The sequence below is a fragment of the Pseudochaenichthys georgianus genome, chromosome 15 (genome assembly GCF_902827115.2).
Source record: "Pseudochaenichthys georgianus chromosome 15, fPseGeo1.2, whole genome shotgun sequence".
NCBI lineage: Eukaryota > Metazoa > Chordata > Actinopteri > Perciformes > Channichthyidae > Pseudochaenichthys > Pseudochaenichthys georgianus.
Window position 1 is genome coordinate 38,869,437 of NC_047517.1, and position 19,813 is coordinate 38,889,249.

The 19,813-nt window shown below is 41.4% G+C and overlaps 1 protein-coding gene across 1 annotated transcript in view; it reads right to left on the reverse strand.

The window, feature by feature from the left end:
- LOC117460110 (high-affinity choline transporter 1-like) overlaps positions 1-18,945 on the reverse strand; it is a 28,675-nt gene extending 9,730 nt beyond the window's left edge. The window contains exon 1 of the mRNA XM_034101348.2: positions 18,843-18,945. Coding sequence (XP_033957239.2) covers positions 18,843-18,945 — 103 coding nt within the window. The remainder of the gene's footprint in view (positions 1-18,842) is intronic.
- Positions 18,946-19,813: the final 868 nt, after the last annotated feature.

Sequence of the window (19,813 nt, forward strand, 5' to 3'; positions counted from 1 at the left end):
GCAGTAGTAGTAGTAGACAGTAGTAGTAGTAGTAGTAGCAGTAGTAGCAGTAGTAGTAGACAGTAGTAGTAGTAGTAGCATTAGTAGTAGTAGTAGTAGTAGTAGTAGTAGACAGTAGACAGTAGTAGTAGTAGTAGTAGTAGTAGTAGTAGTAGTAGGAGCAGCAGTAGTAGACAGTAGTAGACAGTAGTAGCAGTAGTAGTAGCAGTAGTAGTAGTAGCAGTAGTAGTAGACAGTAGTAGACAGTAGTAGCAGTAGTAGTAGCAGTAGTAGTAGCAGTAGTAGTAGTAGTAGTAGTAGTAGTAGTAGTAGTAGCAGTAGTAGTAGTCAGAGGTGGGACCAAGTCTCAAGTCAGGATGGGAAAGTTCAAGTCAAGTCGAAGTCCTAAACTTTGACAAAACGAGTCTTAAACAAGTCGTTATGTGCTTTTCACCAAATGTAATGCCATCGATCAACAGAATAATACTTACCAATCAAACTGCTCTTTATTAGTCACATTAATAATGTAATAATCCATTTTCTCTCTGCTGGTAACGTGTGTTTTTCTATTTGAAGAGGGATCAGTAAGGTAAGGCTACCGTGACGGTTTGATTCAGAAGGAGTTTAATGTATAAGATCCCTGATGGTGACCAGAATGTTTATTTCCACTGTGTACAACATGTTATGAGGGACCCACAATCTATCGCTATGCAAGGGATAATGTGCAGCGAGGCGGTCTCTATGGGGAACACCTGAATCTGTGCAGGTGGTACTTTAAGTATGTTTTGATGCTAATACCTTTCTACTTTTACTTGTAACATTTTGAATGCAGGACTTGTTATTGTACAGGGTTCCTGCAGGTTTCGCCAACTCAAATGTAAGACTTTTTAAGTCCTTTTTAAGACCACTTTGAATAGAATTTAAGACCTATTTCACGGCAATAAAGTATGAAGGAAAATTGATATGAAAGAAGAAACACGTCCCATAATCACTTACAAAGTAAATGTATTCATGTTCAACATAAGAACAGTGACTGAACATAACAGCATAACAGTACAGAACTGTGTTAGACAAAAAGTGTGTGTGTGTGTGTGTGGTGCAATTAATCATATTTTAATCGCAAATTACGATGTTGGCCTGCCACAATTATGAAAACAACATAATTAGAAAAAACGATTATTTTGCTTTGCTAAGTTGTGACAGTGCACGACAACATATTTGATCTAATTAATTTTTTAGTAATGTTTAATTTAATGAATTTTTGCATTGGTTTTTCAGTTGAATTATACGTTCAGGGTAATCAACAGTTAAAAAGATACTGTTCAAATTATTATTTGTTTTAAAGTTCAATAAATGGATGTTTTCAAAGTCAATGAATAATCGTATTTAGTAATCATGATATTAATTATTGACCAACATAATCTTGATTATTGCCATAATCGAGTAGCTACACTATTTCATCGTTGCTGTTGTATGATTGGTGTTTAGCTACGGTATTTAGCGTCTACAGCACCTCCGCTTTTAGGGTTGACGTAGACCCAAACTTCGCCCGGAGGTCCCCCGGTGTTGTTGCGGGAGCTGCTGCACTAGCTAACGCTCCACTAGCTAACGCTGCATTAGCAAAACAAACGCTAATTTATTTTGCAAAAGGTGCAGGGGGCTTCAAACACGTTCCCTCCACTGGTTTCAACCAAGCACTAAAAAAACACAAATAAACATTGATTGATTGATTAGTAGTAGTCAAAGTAGTATTTGTCAATCAATGTTTATTTATAGCCCAATATCACAAATGTTACATGTGTCTCAGTGGTCTTCACAGTGTGTACAGAATATCAGTATGACAATACGACACCCTCTGTCCTTAGACCCTCTGTCCTCAGACCCTCTGTCCTCAGACCCTCTGTCCTCAGACCCTCTGTCCTTAGACCCTCACATTGTACAAGGAAACACTTCTGGAGAAACCCCACAGTTTAAAGGGAACATGGAGAAACCTCAGGGAGAGCAGCAGAGGAGGGATCCCTCTCCCAGGACGGACAGACGTGCAATAGATGCCGTGTGTAAATTGAAAAGATAATACATTTGCAACATAGGTAGTCCAGATGTTTGGAGATGCATGTGTGTATAATAGGAAGATGAATCCACGAGGATATCCATCGAGGACCTATGATCCAGGATCACAGCCACGACTCAAGATCCAGGGCTCGCGATCCAGGACACAGGACCGCAGGATCATCCATGACTCCGGATCCCAGCGTATATAGACACCAAAAAGAAAGACATTTGGGGAAGCTGGGTTAATGGGAACATGAGAGTATAGAGACAGAGAGAAGGAAGTAGTATTAGTAGTAGTAGTTATTTACTTTCAGTACAGGATCTCAGTTGGTACTAAAGCCACTGTTTGGGTATTTTTCTAAACATCTTAAACACTGAACAAAAATATACACATTTTAGTTTTTGCTCCCATTTTTCAAAGGTCTAAGACTTTTTCTATGTAAACAAAAGGCCTATTCCTCAATTATTGTTCACACGTGAGTACATCTGTGCACTCTCCTTTTGCGTCTTGGATCTTAGATTTCAGCTCCGGAAGATGTGACGTGCAGCCATTGTGCTGAGAAATGACTCTTCACTGGATCAGAACATGCTGACATTTATTCCATTTGCAACAAAAAGTCATTTCATTGTAAAACCACTTACACTGGGCTTTGTACATTTAGTTTAGACTCTATACATGGAGACAGTCTGTGACGAACGTGAAGTGCCAGTAAGGATTCAGATTCACAAATTCATGATTTTAAATGTACTACTACATTAGACTAAAGCAGACAGGATTGTTTTGATCCTATGAGATTCAGAACATCTTTAGAAGCCAAAATCATTTGAAGCTAATTTAACAAAAGGATAAATAATGTTATTTCCGTCCATCTGTCTGTATATCAGCAGGTTCAGGTTTTTAGCCACAGCTGGGAGAGCCGATCATCCCAGATGTTTATTTCTCCTGCTGCTTCCTCCAGATGTAGGAGGTTATCTGGGAGTTGTATTCCCTCCAGCTCAGCCTGAGGTCTGAAGCGTTTGTGTATGCCTCCTATTGTTCACTATTTACCACTCAGAGAAACAGCTGCTCCTGCTGTCCAACGAGGAATTCACTTCAATAGATTTCCCTCAAACGATATGCACAAACATATATTATTAACTTGTAACACAATCTTGTTATAAATCAGAAATAAGTTTACTCCTTTATACGACATTTGAGAAAGATACTTTAGGGAATCCCCTTACGTATGTTATGGAGACAAGAGAAATAAAACCTTTGTGGCTCAGCTTGTGAATCCCAATGTAATATTGAAACGCCAAACCCGAGAGACTATTACAAAAATATTTATTTAAAACACAATAACATTTCTAGGTCTCCTATCATGCAAAATGCACTTTTTGATGTCTTTTATACATAATTGTGTGTCCCCGGTGCGTCAGGGAACTCACAAAGTGTCAGAAAATAAAACCCTCTTTCTTTTCCTCCGTACCCACATCTCTAAAAACGGGGGAACAACGGAGCTGATCCAGAAACGTCCCTATCAGAAACAATGCATGACTGTTTTGGACCTAATATGGTATTTTTTTACATTAGCAAGCATCGCTAACACTCAGAGCTAATACATGTTTTTATATTTTATTATCCGAGACCCATATATGCCTAAAAATAGCATGATAGGAAACCTTTAAATAGAACGATGGGCTTCTGGAGGACGGGCCACACCATAGATATCCCGAGTGGAGGCCATTAGACGCATTTGTTTACTTCCAGAACATTGACATCCTTAAGGGACACCTGTGCTTCTATTGGCTTGCTCTCCAACACATTGCACGTGATAGGCTAAGGGGCGGGACATCTCTAAGCTGTTGACCAATCACAACAGAGCCAGCCAGTTAACCAATCAGAGCCGACTGGGCTCTGGTTTCAGACAGAGGGTGAAAAGACGTACAAAATACAAATCTGAAAATAACTCGCCTTTAAGAAACAAAGCCTCAAAATCTGATAATGTTGAGGATCTGTATCAACAACATCTCTGCAGCTCCACATTAAAATAGTATAGAGGCGTGTGGCGCAGTGGATTGTGCGTTGGTGTTCGGATCAGGGGAGCACAGGTTCAAACCCCACTGCAGTCAGCATGTCGTTGTGTCCCTGGATAAAAGCGTATAACAAGTGACATATCATGTAATGTATTCAATCAAATAAAGAGCTTCCCCTGATTTGAATATTACACTAATCCATATTGAGCTTTAGAAAACAGTTCTATTGATGATTTAGCCCTCACATGTGGACATTTCAAAGTAACTGACAGACATTGTGTGAAAATGGCACTTCGTGAGGGTGAAATTTGATAGGCACTCTTTATTTCATCAAGTCAAGCTATGAGTGGGAAAACAGCTTTCAGCCCGCCTGTGTGTCAGCGTGTTATGTACTGCTGTAACTCAGATGGATTGCTTGATAACATTGTGTAGTTTAATTATATTTAGCCTAAAACCGTGTTCCTTTCTTCACAGAGTGTCAGCTTAATTTGAAGATTCAGTCTGGCCCCAAGATTGTGTTAAAAAAATATCTTAAGCTATCACAATTACATTCTGTGTTAACGATACAAAAACAACATCGCTTGATTTGATGCTTCAGTTAAAGCGTACAGCCTGCAGTGAGAGACAATTTGACTGTTCCCAGCAGGCCACCTATCGTGTGAAGAAAGTTATATTATATGTTTACACTGCTGAGTTGAATACTCAATTCTGATTGGTCAATTTGGACATTTCAACGGTCTGCTATTTTTCGATAACAGAACGTTGCTAAGGAGTATCAACGGAACACATTGTGTTTTATATAAATCTGCAGAAAGAAGTAAAGCAATGTGTGTTGTCCACAGCTGACTTTAAATAGACCGAGACATATGATAACACATCCCTTGATCCTCCTTAGCAACGGTCTGTTCACCCTAGCAACGGTCTGTTCTCCTCAGCAACAGTCTGTTCTCCTTAGCAACGGTCTGTCATACTTAGCAATGGTCTTTTCTCCGTAGCAACGGTCTGTCATCCTTAACAGCGGTCTGCTAGTTCAAAATAGCAGACCTCTGGGATGTCCAAAAACCAACCGAGCTATTGTATAAGTATACATAATTGTACATTTGTAAATAGACAGAGTGTATAGGTGGGACTTTGTTGCTCCTGCTCAGTGTGTGGAGTCGGTGCAATCCTCAGATCTGTCTTGTTTAACAAGGTTGTGTTGAATGTCTTCCTAATGACAGACATGACCCTTGGAGGGGCCGTTATCCATCCAGTGAGCCTGTGTGTGTGTGTGTGTGTGTGTGTGTGTGTGTGTGTGTGTGTGTGTGTATGACCGTGGTTTCTCACACCAGTGCACACAGTTGTGTTTTTGCCAATCCCCTTCTTTGACTCCGTGCCAACAGTTGCCGCTTGGCTGAGCATTAAATCCAGTGAAGGAATGAGTTTATTTTCTTTGCTTTGAGAGGCCATATTTATCGTTTTCAATTATCTCAGATCCATAGAAGCTGACCCCTGCTCTCGGTCTGAGCCACTGGAGAGGAGACACATCAAAGGGACGTCCAAACTGGGCTCTGTGCTAAATAATTTCAGATGAGTGTGTCTATGTTTTCATCACACACACTCACACACTCCATTTGTTCAAACGCGCATCGGTGTCCTTGAATGAACCGTTATCAAATGCACCTTGAAATCCAAACACACCATCGCTCAAGCCTCCTCCCTCGTGCGATACAATGTCAACACACTTCCGACGGGGATATTAAATTAATAACAGCCTTGACGTTAAACTCTCATCATCCTGTCATGAGATTTGCCGCTGGCCCACAACGTTGTTTCCTTTGAACGAAGGAGTGTATCGACGTAACCCCCCCCCTGTTAGCTGCTTCAAACCAACGGCTGTGACGGACAGGAAGTGATGCCGTCTGCAGAGCGAGTGCCCCCCACCCACTCTCTGCGCTGAACTCAGTCTGCTTTTTATGTTGATTGTCTACATTTGTGATTATGGAGCATAACATGGTGTGTGTGTGTGTGTGTGTGTGTGTGTGTGTGTGTGTGTGTGTGTGTGTGTGTGTGTGTGTGTGTGTGTGTCTGTTTGCTCTCAGCAGTTTGCAGAGGAATGATAGTGAGTGCATGTAGATAAAACTAACAGCTTGTTTCGCAGAGCACACATTTGGGGAACCGCATCGAATTCCTGGTGTCACACACACACACACACACACACACACACACACACACACACACACACACACACACACACACACACACACACACACACACACACACACACACACACACACACACACACACACACACACACACACACACACACACACACACACACACACACACACACACACACACACGTTGTTAGAGAATATAGCTGCAGTGCTTTGGAGTACCTGGGTAACATAATCACTCCTAATAGCCCTCTGAATCCATCAATAACACATATGGACCTAATGCTATAAGGTTATTTATCATTACTATATACGACACCCACAGCTAAAGTAAACTGTTTAAACCAAAAGCTTATACAGTACGCTTAGTTTCTTTATGGGATAATGGCGCATGAAATAGCTCGGAGGACCATATAGAGGCCCGATTATGCTTTTTGTTATGCGTGTTTTATATACTACACATTGTACGTGATAGGCTAAGGGGCGGGACATCTCTAAGCGGTTGACCAATCACAACATAGCCAGCCAGCTAACCAATCAGAGCAGACTGAGCTCTGGTTTCAGACAGAGGGTGAAAAGAGGTGCTGCAGCACAGGCAGTATGAGAAACATAAAGAGCTTTTTGAACGTTAAAGCATGGAGACATGTAGAGACACTACATACTGATATACACCTGAACATCAGCAGGAGAGGACTCTTTAAAGTAGAGACACTACATACTGATATACACCTGAACATCAGCAGGAGAGGACTCTTTAAAGTAGAGACACTACATACTGATATACACCTGAACATCAGCAGGAGAGGACTCTTTAAAGTAGAGACACTACATACTGATATACACCTGAACATCAACAGGAGAGGACTCTTTAAAGTAGAGACACTACATACTGATATACACCTGAACATCAGCAGGAGAGGACTCTTTAAAGTAGAGACACTACATACTGATATACACCTGAACATCAGCTGGAGAGGACTCTTTAAAGTAGAGACACTACATACTGATATACACCTGAACATCAGCAGGAGAGGACTCTTTAAAGTAGAGACACTACATACTGATATACACCTGAACATCAGCAGGAGAGGACTCTTTAAAGTAGAGACACTACATACTGATATACACCTGAACATCAGCAGGAGAGGACTCTTTAAAGTAGAGACACTACATACTGATATACACCTGAACATCAACAGGAGAGGACTCTTTAAAGTAGAGACACTACATACTGATATACACCTGAACATCAGCAGGAGAGGACTCTTTAAAGTAGAGACACTACATACTGATATACACCTGAACATCAGCTGGAGAGGACTCTTTAAAGTAGAGACACTACATACTGATATACACCTGAACATCAGCAGGAGAGGACTCTTTAAAGTAGAGACACTACATACTGATATACACCTGAACATCAGCAGGAGAGGACTCTTTAAAGTAGAGACACTACATACTGATATACACCTGAACATCAGCTGGAGAGGACTCTTTAAAGTACAGACACTACATACTGATATACACCTGAACATCAGCAGGAGAGGACTCTTTAAAGTAGAGACACTACATACTGATATACACCTGAACATCAGTTGGAGAGGACTCTTTAAAGTAGAGACACTACATACTGATATACACCTGAACATCAGCAGGAGAGGACTCTTTAAAGTAGAGACACTACATACTGATATACAACTGAACATCATCAAGAGAGGACTCTTTAAAGTAGAGACACTACATACTGATATACACCTGAACATCAGCAGGAGAGGACTCTTTAAAGTAGAGACACTACATACTGATATACACCTGAACATCAGCTGGAGAGGACTCTTTAAAGTAGAGACACTACATACTGATATACACCTGAACATCAGCAGGAGAGGACTCTTTAAAGTAGAGACACTACATACTGACATACACCTGAACATCAGCAGGAGAGGACTCTTTAAAGTAGAGACACTACATACTGATATACACCTGAACATCAGCAGGAGAGGACTCTTTAAAGTAGAGACACTACATACTGATATACACCTGAACATCAGCTGGAGAGGACTCTTTAAAGTACAGACACTACATACTGATATACACCTGAACATCAGCAGGAGAGGACTCTTTAAAGTAGAGACACTACATACTGATATACACCTGAACATCAGTTGGAGAGGACTCTTTAAAGTAGAGACACTACATACTGATATACACCTGAACATCAGCTGGAGAGGACTCTTTAAAGTACAGACACTACATACTGATATACACCTGAACATCAGCAGGAGAGGACTCTTTAAAGTAGAGACACTACATACTGATATACACCTGAACATCAGTTGGAGAGGACTCTTTAAAGTAGAGACACTACATACTGATATACACCTGAACATCAGCAGGAGAGGACTCTTTAAAGTAGAGACACTACATACTGATGTACACCTGAACATCAGCAGGAGAGGACTCTTTAAAGTAGAGACGCTACATACTGATATACACCTGGACATCAGCAGGAGAGGACTCTTTAAAGTGGAGACACTACATACTGATATGGGTAGCAGCGTGGTTCCATAGCCATAACCAATAAAATAAAATACACATATACAGTATGTCAGCCATTAGATTCAAGTAGCTGAAAAAACCTAATATGCCCTTTTTATTTCAACAATATAAATGAAAAGTATGAATGGAAAAAAGGTTGAAAATATGAGCAGCTTGTCTGCAGTTCTGTTTTTTTTATTGATCTATTTATTCAACTTTTCAGTGATAAGTCTGGACTATTGTTCCTTCAGATGAATCAACCAGAGGATGTTTTCTACATTTCGCTTCAAACACATACCCAGGCCGTTCAATTGCATTGTAAACGATGTCATGTATCGTCTGCATATTACCGTCTCATGACATAGAGCAGGGGTGTCAAACTCAAGGCCCGGGGGCCAAATCCGGCCCGCGACTTCATTTTATGTGGCCCTGCAAGAGCTTGCAAATAAGTTTATTATACGGTTACATGCCGCTTTACAGAAGCACGTTGCCAATAAACTACATGTCCCACAATGCATCTCATTTTGTGACATGCACACTGAAGAGACTTGCAATTATTTGCCCTAGACTTCTGCCTTCAGGCGTAGTTAATTATGAAGTGATTAACCTATCCGACAATAATCCAATGCAGAGGCAATACTATAATATAATACATTATTTTATATATATTTATATAGTCTTAAAGTTACAACTGGCCCTTTGAGTGCAACCATAATGCTAATGTACCCGCTATGAAATTGAGTTTGACACCCCTGACATAGAGTCACCCTATCCCCATTCAGATAATGTTGGGAGATATGTGTGCACTGCTAAACAGAGTTTCTCCATTATGTTTCCCTTCAGGGCAATTCGCCAGGCTTTACGCTGTCCCCGCATAAAGGGGCGGATATAACTGATCATTCGGCAATACAGAACCAAGAGCCATCTGTGTCCTGGCAAAACGCTCTGGTCCGGTGGTTTTAGCATCTGGATTAAGCCACTGTCGTGCAAGCTGAATCATAAAATATGCAATGTCTATCTTTCCTCTGGCCCTAGTTATCCGAGCTGCTAACAAAAGCCTGGATGATGCACTTCAAATTTACTTTTAAACGACTTTCCTGCACAGTGATTGTTTGCCAAAGCTGCCAAGAAGTACTTAGCATAGTTTTGCCTCTCCGAGCTCTTCAACCCACGACGTGAAACACACCCCTACATTTGAATAGAAGGTAAGTACTCAGTGCATGGCTGTTTTAAAATGATGTGCCAGCTTGAGAAAGCCTTTCCAAAACAGCCTTTCAAAGCACTAAAGCAGCTGGAAAACACTTAAACGCTAAAGACTTGCCGTATCCAGTGGGGTTGTGAGCGAAATGTACTTTTTCAGGTGTGAAATGGAGAAATAAGAGGAAGCTAATGTTCATGACGTTATAGTAGCTGAAGGCGAGTCCGATGTTTAATCTCAAAACGTATAATCTTTTTGGTAAATCTGTACAATAAAAATAGTATGCTAACTTAGCTCATAGAATTTTTTAGAGCATAACTGGGTTACTTTTCATAATGAGAATAATGTGTTGATTAACATACATATTCAAAAAGGCCTTATTATACTTTTTGGGGTTTTCCCTTTCCTGTGGTGCAGGGTGCCCAACCAGTCGATCGCGAGATGTGTCTAAAAATAGAACAACAATATTCTGTTTTATCGTTAATGTCCTATAACATAATCTTCCCGTGCCAGAATAATGCACTTGAACGCATCCAAGCTTTGTGATTGGCCGGCGTGACCCCATGTGTGGGGGCGTGGCTGGTGGGCAGTGGGCACGAGTTCGCTGACGTTGTCCGTGGCAACAGGAGTGACACTCCACACACAAGACCGCAATTATGGCAGAAGCAAAAAAAAACAAAATATATAATTTTCACTCCGAGTGGGAGGATGATTATTTTTGTATCTATTCCAATTCAAAGTCCATCCGTCTCTCGTCTGCACTGCGAGCGTGGCTTTACCGAAGAAGGGTAATTTAGAGCAGCATTTCAAAACAGTGCACACACGCTACGAGACGGAATTCCCTCCTAATTCTGCCCTACGCTCTTCTGTCCGTTGCGTGCGTAACAGAGTTAAACATGTGAACACATCATTATAAGTTTGTGAATGTTTAATTCATAATAAGTTGTGCATTTTAAGAGATGAGATTGTCTCATTTCATATTTTAAGTTTCGTTTCCCATGGGAACACCTTCCCGTTGCACGCCGTTTTTTACTTCCGGGATGTATGTTCCACCCTCCGGACTGGCCATCTGGAGAATCTCAGAACAGCCGGTCGTCAAGAGCCGGCTCGATTCGCTGACGGCCGTCACCGCCCTTCATTTTGTATGTTTTTAAAAAGGCAATATTGAAGTTGCACCGACAGAGGTCAGCCGCTTCCCCGCAGCGAGGCTCCCCCCAGTTGACAGTTCGCTAGCACCCCAGCCCCCCCCCTCTATTTGGACTGGTAGATCTCGGCAGACTGGCGACTTTAAAAGTAGCTCTTGGTTAAAAAAAGGTTGGGCACCCCTGTGTGTTATATATGTTTTAGTGCATGTAAATGGTCTGCAAAGGCTACATGTCTGAAACACTTCCATTGGACTCCTTTGTTTACTTCCTGAACATAGTGACATCACTACAGAACACCCGCTCTCCTATTGGCTAGCTTTTAGACACCTTGTACGTTAAGGGGCGGGAGGTCTCTTAGTGGTTGACCAATCACAACAGAGATGGCCAGCTAAATAAAGTAAAGGTTAAAGCAGGTCATTAGGAAAGCAGCAATCACTGGTAATTCCATCAGTGTTTGTTCTTGGGAGTATCCGAATCCCACATCTCTGCTCCCTTAGCAACCTGAAGCCATCAGCTATACGAAGCAGAGGATGGAAACATAAAGGAGATATAACATCAGCGTTTCATATCGTATCCGGCTGAACCAGAGGAGGCGTTTACACTTTCCACTGCGCCCACCTGACGCTGACATTACCCAACACGGCTCTCTGGATATTACAGTAAAGTTGGCTGAGTGTGAAGCGGGGAGTTTTGTAAGCTAATGTAGATGTTTGCAGAGAGGGCAAAAGTACACTCAGCCTTTACTCAAGTAGAAGTACAGATACTGGTGTTTAAAAATACTCTGGTGAAAGTAGAAGTACTGACTAAAGTTCTTTACTCAAGTCAAAGTAAAGAGGCTTTGAAATGTACTTCAGTAAAAAGTACCCATAGCTAGCAGCTGCTTTAAAGAGTACCTGACCTCCCTTTATATCAATAGAACAATAATGTCATTGTTAGCTAATGAATGTTTCCATGGTGAACAACGGCAACATGACAACGTTTCCATTGGTCCCTCTTCTTTAGAGAAGACCAGGAAGTGATGGATACACGGATCGTGTTCCAATCAATAGGCACGCAATGACTCTAAAGAATAATGATCACGCACCAACACACATTCAGACTAAAGGAACCAGCTGTTTGGAGAATGAGAGAAGTAGAAAGTACAGGTATTTGAGTTCAACATGTGAGAAGTAGAAAGTACAGGTATTTGAGTTCAACATGTAAGAAGTAGAAAGTACAGGTATTTGAGTTCAACATGTGAGAAGTAGAAAGTACAGGTATTTGAGTTCAACATGTGAGAAGTAGAAAGTACAGGTATTTGAGTTCAACATGTAGAAAGTAGAAAGTACAGGTATTTGGGTTCAACATGTAAGAAGTAGAAAGTACAGGTATTTGGGTTCAACATGTAAGAAGTAGAAAGTACAGGTATTAGTGTTCAACATGTAAGAAGTAGAAAGTACAGGTATTTGAGTTCAACATGTGAGAAGTAGAAAGTACAGGTATTTGAGTTCAACATGTGAGAAGTAGAAAGTACAGGTATTTGGGTTCAACATGTAAGAAGTAGAAAGTACAGGTATTTGAGTTCAACATGTATGAAGTAGAAAGTACAGGTATTTGAGTTCAACATGTGAGAAGTAGAAAGTACAGGTATTAGAGTTCAACATGTGAGAAGTAGAAAGTACAGGTATTAGAGTTCAACATGTGAGAAGTAGAAAGTACAGGTATTTGAGTTCAACATGTAAGAAGTAGAACGTAGGCTACGGGTATTTTTAGGACTTGTTTCTGCGTCACTCTATTGGTGAAAGATGTTATTCAGGAGAGCTTTTCTTGACTTAGTGTTTGAGTGTCGCTGAAGCTTCCAAAACAACAATGCTGCTTTCCTTATTTTTCCGACATGTAATCCTCACGGTGGAATAACCACATGCTGCACTCTGAAAGGTGTTTTAAAAGTCAACGAGGCAAGGCAGGTGTATTTATACCGCACCTTTCACACGAGGCACGTGGAAGTGCATTAAGGCAAGGCAACATAACCACGTTATCCTGTGACATACATACAGTCATTAATAAGTCATAAAACAAGCCCAAATAATACATGACGGGTTCAAACACAAGACGAGTCACTGCAGAAGCAGAAGAGAAACACAGAAGGATTTGCGTTTGACCCCAAAAAGCTAACAGGCAGAATATGAAGAGAGAATGATTATAGAATAACAAATAATAGTATTCTGGGAATGGAAATCCCCCAAAGCAGACACAGCGGGGGTCCCACCTCGCCGCCTGTAAGAATCCTCCTCTGTGAAATGGATGTGTGACTCACTCTCTGCTCCCGCTGTGCCGCGCTGTATCCTGAATGAAACCAGGAGGCAACAACACGTCCTATCGGGATCAATAACACAACCAGCATATCATCACTGACACACGACCCGATACATGCACTTACATTTAATACTCTTTACATCCAGGGATTAGAGGGGTAGGTTAGATGTGCAACCTGTTTTTAAATCTCCCTTCTTTGATTCTTGTACATTAGAGAAATTAAAAGACTAGAAATAAACAATTCAAAATGCAAACATCTCAAATAGCATACACAGAAATAGGAAAGTAAACATGTGGAAATACACATTTACAGTAATAATATATAGCAGGATATTATATATACATTAATTGTGCAAGGAATGGAATATTAAATTGGACACAAACTGGAAGATTGACAATAAAGTTGACTTGGACTTTGTGTGTGTGTGTGTCGTTGTTTAAACTGCTCTGATTGGTTAGCTGGCCGGCTCTGTTGTGATTGGTCAACCGCTTAGAGATATCTCGCCCCTTAGCCTATCACGTACAATGTGTTGGAGCGCTAGCCAATAGAAGCACGAGTGTTACAAGGTGATGTCACTATGTTCCCGAATTTGAGGATTTTATCCTTTGCAGACCATTTATATGCACAGAAACATATATAACACACTGCAGGAGAGGGTGTGTGTGTGTGTGTGTGTGTGTGTGTGTGTGTGTGTGTGTGATGGTACTGTAACTTCTGTCTTCTGATAATCTGCCAATTACCAATGTCTGCTCGGAGCCAGGAGTCCGCCTTTTCTCTCTCTGTCTCCATGGTAACCTCTTCAGGGGCTGACAGAGGGACTGAGGATGAACTCGGGGATTAAAGTCTGACAATAACTGCGGGTCTTTCTTTATCCGAGCCCAAAGCACACTGAGAAAACACTTTTTTAAATGTTTGCGTATTCAGCCTGAGCGCTTCTTCCTTAATGAAAGTGCTACATTTGAAGGCAGTGCTGCGGCAATACGTCCCAAACCCCGGGTATGAGCTAGCATGTCACATGTTTATCTAGTATTACAATAAGCAGCTTCTTATTCCACTGTACAGGATTTCATTTTACATCTTTGCTCATCTTATTTTATTGTACTTGCATATAGTTAACGTCTCCTGCATTACCTGCAGATTAGTCCTGCATTATATTTCTGGAACTATTATATTTCTACTCTGTTTTTTCTTGCACTATTTTATCCCTCCTGTTCTCTTCGGGTCTAATCCGACCGATTTACTACTTTCATCAATCATAACTTTTTTGTTTTACATTTGATTTCATTCAGGCTTCGTGATATCCGTCACAGGAGACTTTTGAACATATGAAATGGCTGATCAACACTTTCATTGGATTTTGGATGATTTAGCCAACTTTGTAACAGCCCGGTAACAGTTCCCGGTCTGACCGCCATAAAGAAAAGGAATTAGTAACCATCTGGATCGGATAAAAAACACACACACACACACACACACACACACACACACACACACACACACACACACACACACACACACACACACACACACACACACACACACACACACACACACACACACACACACACACACACACACACACACACACACACACACACACACACACACACACACACACACACACACACACACACACACACACACACACACACACACACACACACACACACACACACACACACACACACACACACACAGAACAATTTGATACATTTCCCGCTCTTATGTGCCCCTCCCCCCACATGGATCACACCTGGCACACGCAGTACATGTTCAGTGTCTGTTCTGTGTATATCTACTGCAGTTCTTCATGTGTGCCAGTACTCTGATACAACATGTACAGTTTGAAAGGGTGTTAAATGAAATTTGGTGATGATTAATGGTTTTTGTGTTAATGTAATAGCAGTTAAAACAGGACCGGTCAAATTTGACCGAGAACACCAAAGTAAGGGGGGGAAACGAAGACAATAGAAGGGTTAATAGTTTATTTATTTAGTTGTATGTCTTATATTGCATTGTTGGAGGAGCCTGTGACTTCAGTTTTTCATTGCATATTTATACTGTAGCTGTGCTTATGACAATAAAGCTTTAATGAACCTTCAGTTCCCTTGTTTTGAAGTCGACGCCACTCTAGACATTTCACCGTAAATTCCTCCTGTGGGTATTGTCCGCGGTATTCAATGTATTACATTCTAATATATGTAATATGTGATGCATTGAGCATTTGTCGACTTCCTTATCAGCCTAAAAAATACATCATAACTGGACCACTCAATTTCTTTCTTTGCTTACAAATAAAATACCGTATAAGTGAAAATAAATGTCAAGAAGGTAAAACAATTGTTTGAAGTACATTTTGCCTCGAAAAGGGAGTAACATCGTACTGAAATATGACATCGTTGACAGAAAAATAGAAAGGAGCCCTTGATGTTTTTGTACCATCATTTCAGGCCCGTTCATCATAAAAGTCGCCCAGCAGAGAAAGCCAAAGGCCCAACACATTACCACAGCCTCCCCGGAGACTCTGTCTGTTGGAGTAACTCATGCGTCAGAACAGGAAGGTCACATGTTACCTGGAGTTACCTGGGAGACATGTCGGCTCGGTACATCACCATTCAGCCCACAGAGCGCGTTCAGGGTCCCTTCAGTGTATCTGAATTATTTCTTGTCACTTTCTGCTCACCCTGGCCGACACACTCTCTTTCCCAAGGCTTCATAGGAGACATGTTGCTCCCCTTTGGGACTCTTTCGGACTGGGCGTCAGAAAGTCTGCATGTGGAGGATTGATGGATGGGTCAGAGACTCAGGACTTTCACCCTCTGCTCATGTCTCGTATGTAACCACACGTCAACATTGAGCTATTTTCAAGATTCAAGGCTTTTGTTGTCATTTGTAGCTACAGTGCAGATATGAGAATGACAATCTTAGGTCACAGGCTCCTCCAACTCGGCAACACCATAACACAGACAAAGTAGTGCAAGTTAATAACATAAAATAGTGACTACCATTCCACACATACCCGCCTTTTCCTCTACAACCCATCACTAAACGTCTCTTCAGTTCATTTAAGGTTTAAGCCCCTGTCACACTGTCCCGAAATTGACACCCGATGGACACACGAATATGGAATTGTGAATTTCGCACGAAGATGGCCCCGAACCACACACGAAGGCAACATTTACATTACATTTAAGAAATACAACTGCAACGAAAGTACCAACAACAATTATGTTACAGTGCTATGATACTGCACTGATATCTTCAGACTTTGTTCTTTACTTTATCCGTCTTTATATGTAGAAAATATTACGTTTTCTCCGTCATTTTGTTGTTTCCATAGCGACAACAACTTCCTGTCAACTCTCCTTAAAAATAATATATGATATCCTTTTCAGTTTCACAGAACACAAATTGGGTTATTTACATAATATGTTTACATGATTTTGTTGTGCAATAAAACAACCCGATGGACACACGATAAAGGGAACGTTCAAATTCGGCTGTGATCGTAGCAACATCGGGCCGTTCGTGAGGGCATCTTAAGCCATCGTATGACCGCCGGTGGAGTTTCTCAGGCTCCGGCAGCAACTTCGTGAGCGGTGGAAAAATCTTTGGCATGCCAAAAAATAGCCGAAGGACCTTGAGAAGGTCCATTTTCGTGTTGAATTCGTGTGTCCATTTTGCCCTTCGTGAGGCCATCGTGAGGGCATCGTGTTATCCTCGGTGCCATCGGGCATTCGCCCCGATCAGAGTGAATGTGAATGCACCGATGATAACACGAAGATGACACGATTCGACAAGACGCCCTCACGAGTGCCTTACGAAGTTGCCGCTCACGAAGTTGCTGCCGGAGCCTGAGAAACTCCACCGGCGGTCGTACGATGGCTTAGATGCCCTCACGAACGGCCCGATGTTGCTACGGTCACAGCCGAATTTGAACATTTCCTTTATCGTGTGTCCATCGGGTGTCAATTTCGGGACAGTGTGACAGGGGCTTTAAGGGACTAGCTGTTAACAGTAAAGATGTAATTTGTGTTGAACTGAACTGAACATGATTGATTTAGACTGAGAGTGGACTCATTTGCTGTTCTGAGAAATTGGATTATCTGTTTGGACTATTTTTCTGGAACTGTGTATTTCATTCACAGATTCACTCACTGGTTACTTGAGCTTTGAATATATTCTATTTCTACATTTAAAGAGATGTGTTTTGTAATGTGTTTCCAATGTTTGTTAGATATTGTATTGTCATGTTTGAAAGTGTTGATGTGCTTTATGGTTGCCATCTTGGAGACATGTACCCTTTGTAGGGTTTGACTACTACACTAAGACTTTTCCTATTTGTCCAGCTTGACCTTACTGGAACCCCAGAAACGTTACTTCAAACCACTACAACCATTTACTATGACTTACTGGTGTCATAGTTTGAGGTAAAAGGCTTCCTAGTGTGTTTAAAAGTTAAGTCCTGAACAAGTTTCGTCATGTGACAAGCTGGGAAGAAGACCTGGGCCGTTTCTCAATGTCGAGTACACCTGCTGCAGAGCCACTGTTTCAAGTATGCTACGTCATCGAGTGGCGCCGAATGCTGGGCATTTAACACGCATTTAAACAGTCCTTCGGAGCCACGCGATGACGTCGTATACTTGAAACAGTGGCTCTGCAGCAGGTTTACTCGACATTGAGAAACGGCCCCGTTTTCCCTGCATCTGTTTCTAGCTCTTAAAAACGTGTATTATTATGTTCAAGAAAATGTACAATGCTGCTTCTCTATTGAGGAGGTTTCTTTTCTCCTCTTTAAGCAAATGGTCAGAACCTCAAGACCCACGCTGAACACAGACGCACTCGTCCAAAAGCCTTTGCACAATCTGCTTTTTTAAATGTACATCCATCAATCATTAGACATTGGTTCCAGCTTGAGACTTTCACTCTTTTCCCATTGAAGTATGAATGCTTGTTGATTGTATGTTGTCTTCTCCTCAATCTCAATCTCAATCTTTATTTATTTATATAGCACATTTAAAACAACCTTCGGCTGACCAAAGTGCTGTACAGGGCAGGCAGTAACTACAATAGAGAATAGCCCAATGGGAGTACGATAATAACAACAAGAATTAAAAACATAATAAAAAGCACAATAACTAGAAACATATAAAAAATAAATAAAAAACATACAAATATAAAAATGTAATGCTCAACTAGTATTAAACGCCGGTGCAAAGAGGTGAGTTTTTAGCTGGGATTTAAAAAGTTCAATAGACTCAGCAGTCCGGATATGTGCTGGGAGGCTGTTCCACAGTCTGGGAGCTGCAGCACTGAAGGCCCTGTCACCTCTGCTCCGAGGAACCACCAACATATTCTGCTGAGCTGAGCGCAGTGCTCGAGCAGGAGCATGGCGGTGCAACAACTCAGACAGGTAACGTGGTGCCAGTCCATGCAATGATTTAAAAACAACAAGTAAGTACTTGAGCTGGATCCTGTGACTGACAGGAAGCCAATGAAGGTCTGCCAGAACGGGTGTGATGTGGTCATAACGTCTCTTCCCAGTAAGAAGGCGTGCAGCCGCATTTTGGGCCAGCTGCAGGCGACGGATCAAGCACTTGTCAACACCAATATAGAGGGAGTTACAGTAGTCTAAACGGGACGTGATAAATAAGTGGATTAGCTGTTCAAATTCCTTACTAGGAAGAGAGGCTTTTAGCTTCCCCAGAAGCCGCAGCTGGAAGAAGCTTGTCTTGACAACTGAGCTCCTGAATATTGTACATCTCTTGTTTGTATTTTTGATGGCACCTTAAAGAAAGGAGTAGCTCTACTCATCTCATTGTAGCTGTATAATGACAATAAAGGATTATATTCTATTCCAGTGTTTCTCAAACTTTTTCATACCAAGGACCACTTAACCAATACAAAAACACTCGCGGACCACCTAACTCCACAAATATCCAAAAACACATCGTTTTTTACAAATCGCCTGAAAATGGTACAAACAAGTGGCAACATGTGTGATGAAGGTGTTCATCTGGGCTATATCATGCAATCGAAAGTGAAACTTAAGCTCGCTCCATTGCGGAGATATTCCTGCGAGAGTGTGGACAACTTAAATGTATTTATTTATTTAAAATGTGAAATGTTACCAATATACTCACGGACCACTAGGGGGTGCTCACGGACCACCAGTGGTCCGCGGACAACACTTTGAGAAGCGCTGTTCTATTCTATTCCATGGTGTAGAAAATGGACATTGAGGAACCAATCTTGTCACCATTAACTTGACTGTTATTTGAGTTTTGTGTCAACGTCATTGTACTTTTACTGATATACGTGCATTCTGTGTCGTGCGGTGCATTCACTTGCCTGTAAGTTAATGCATTCGGCATGTCGGAAAGTCTCGTCATGTCTAGTAAGCCCTGATGCAGGTGACGGAGGGAGTACATGT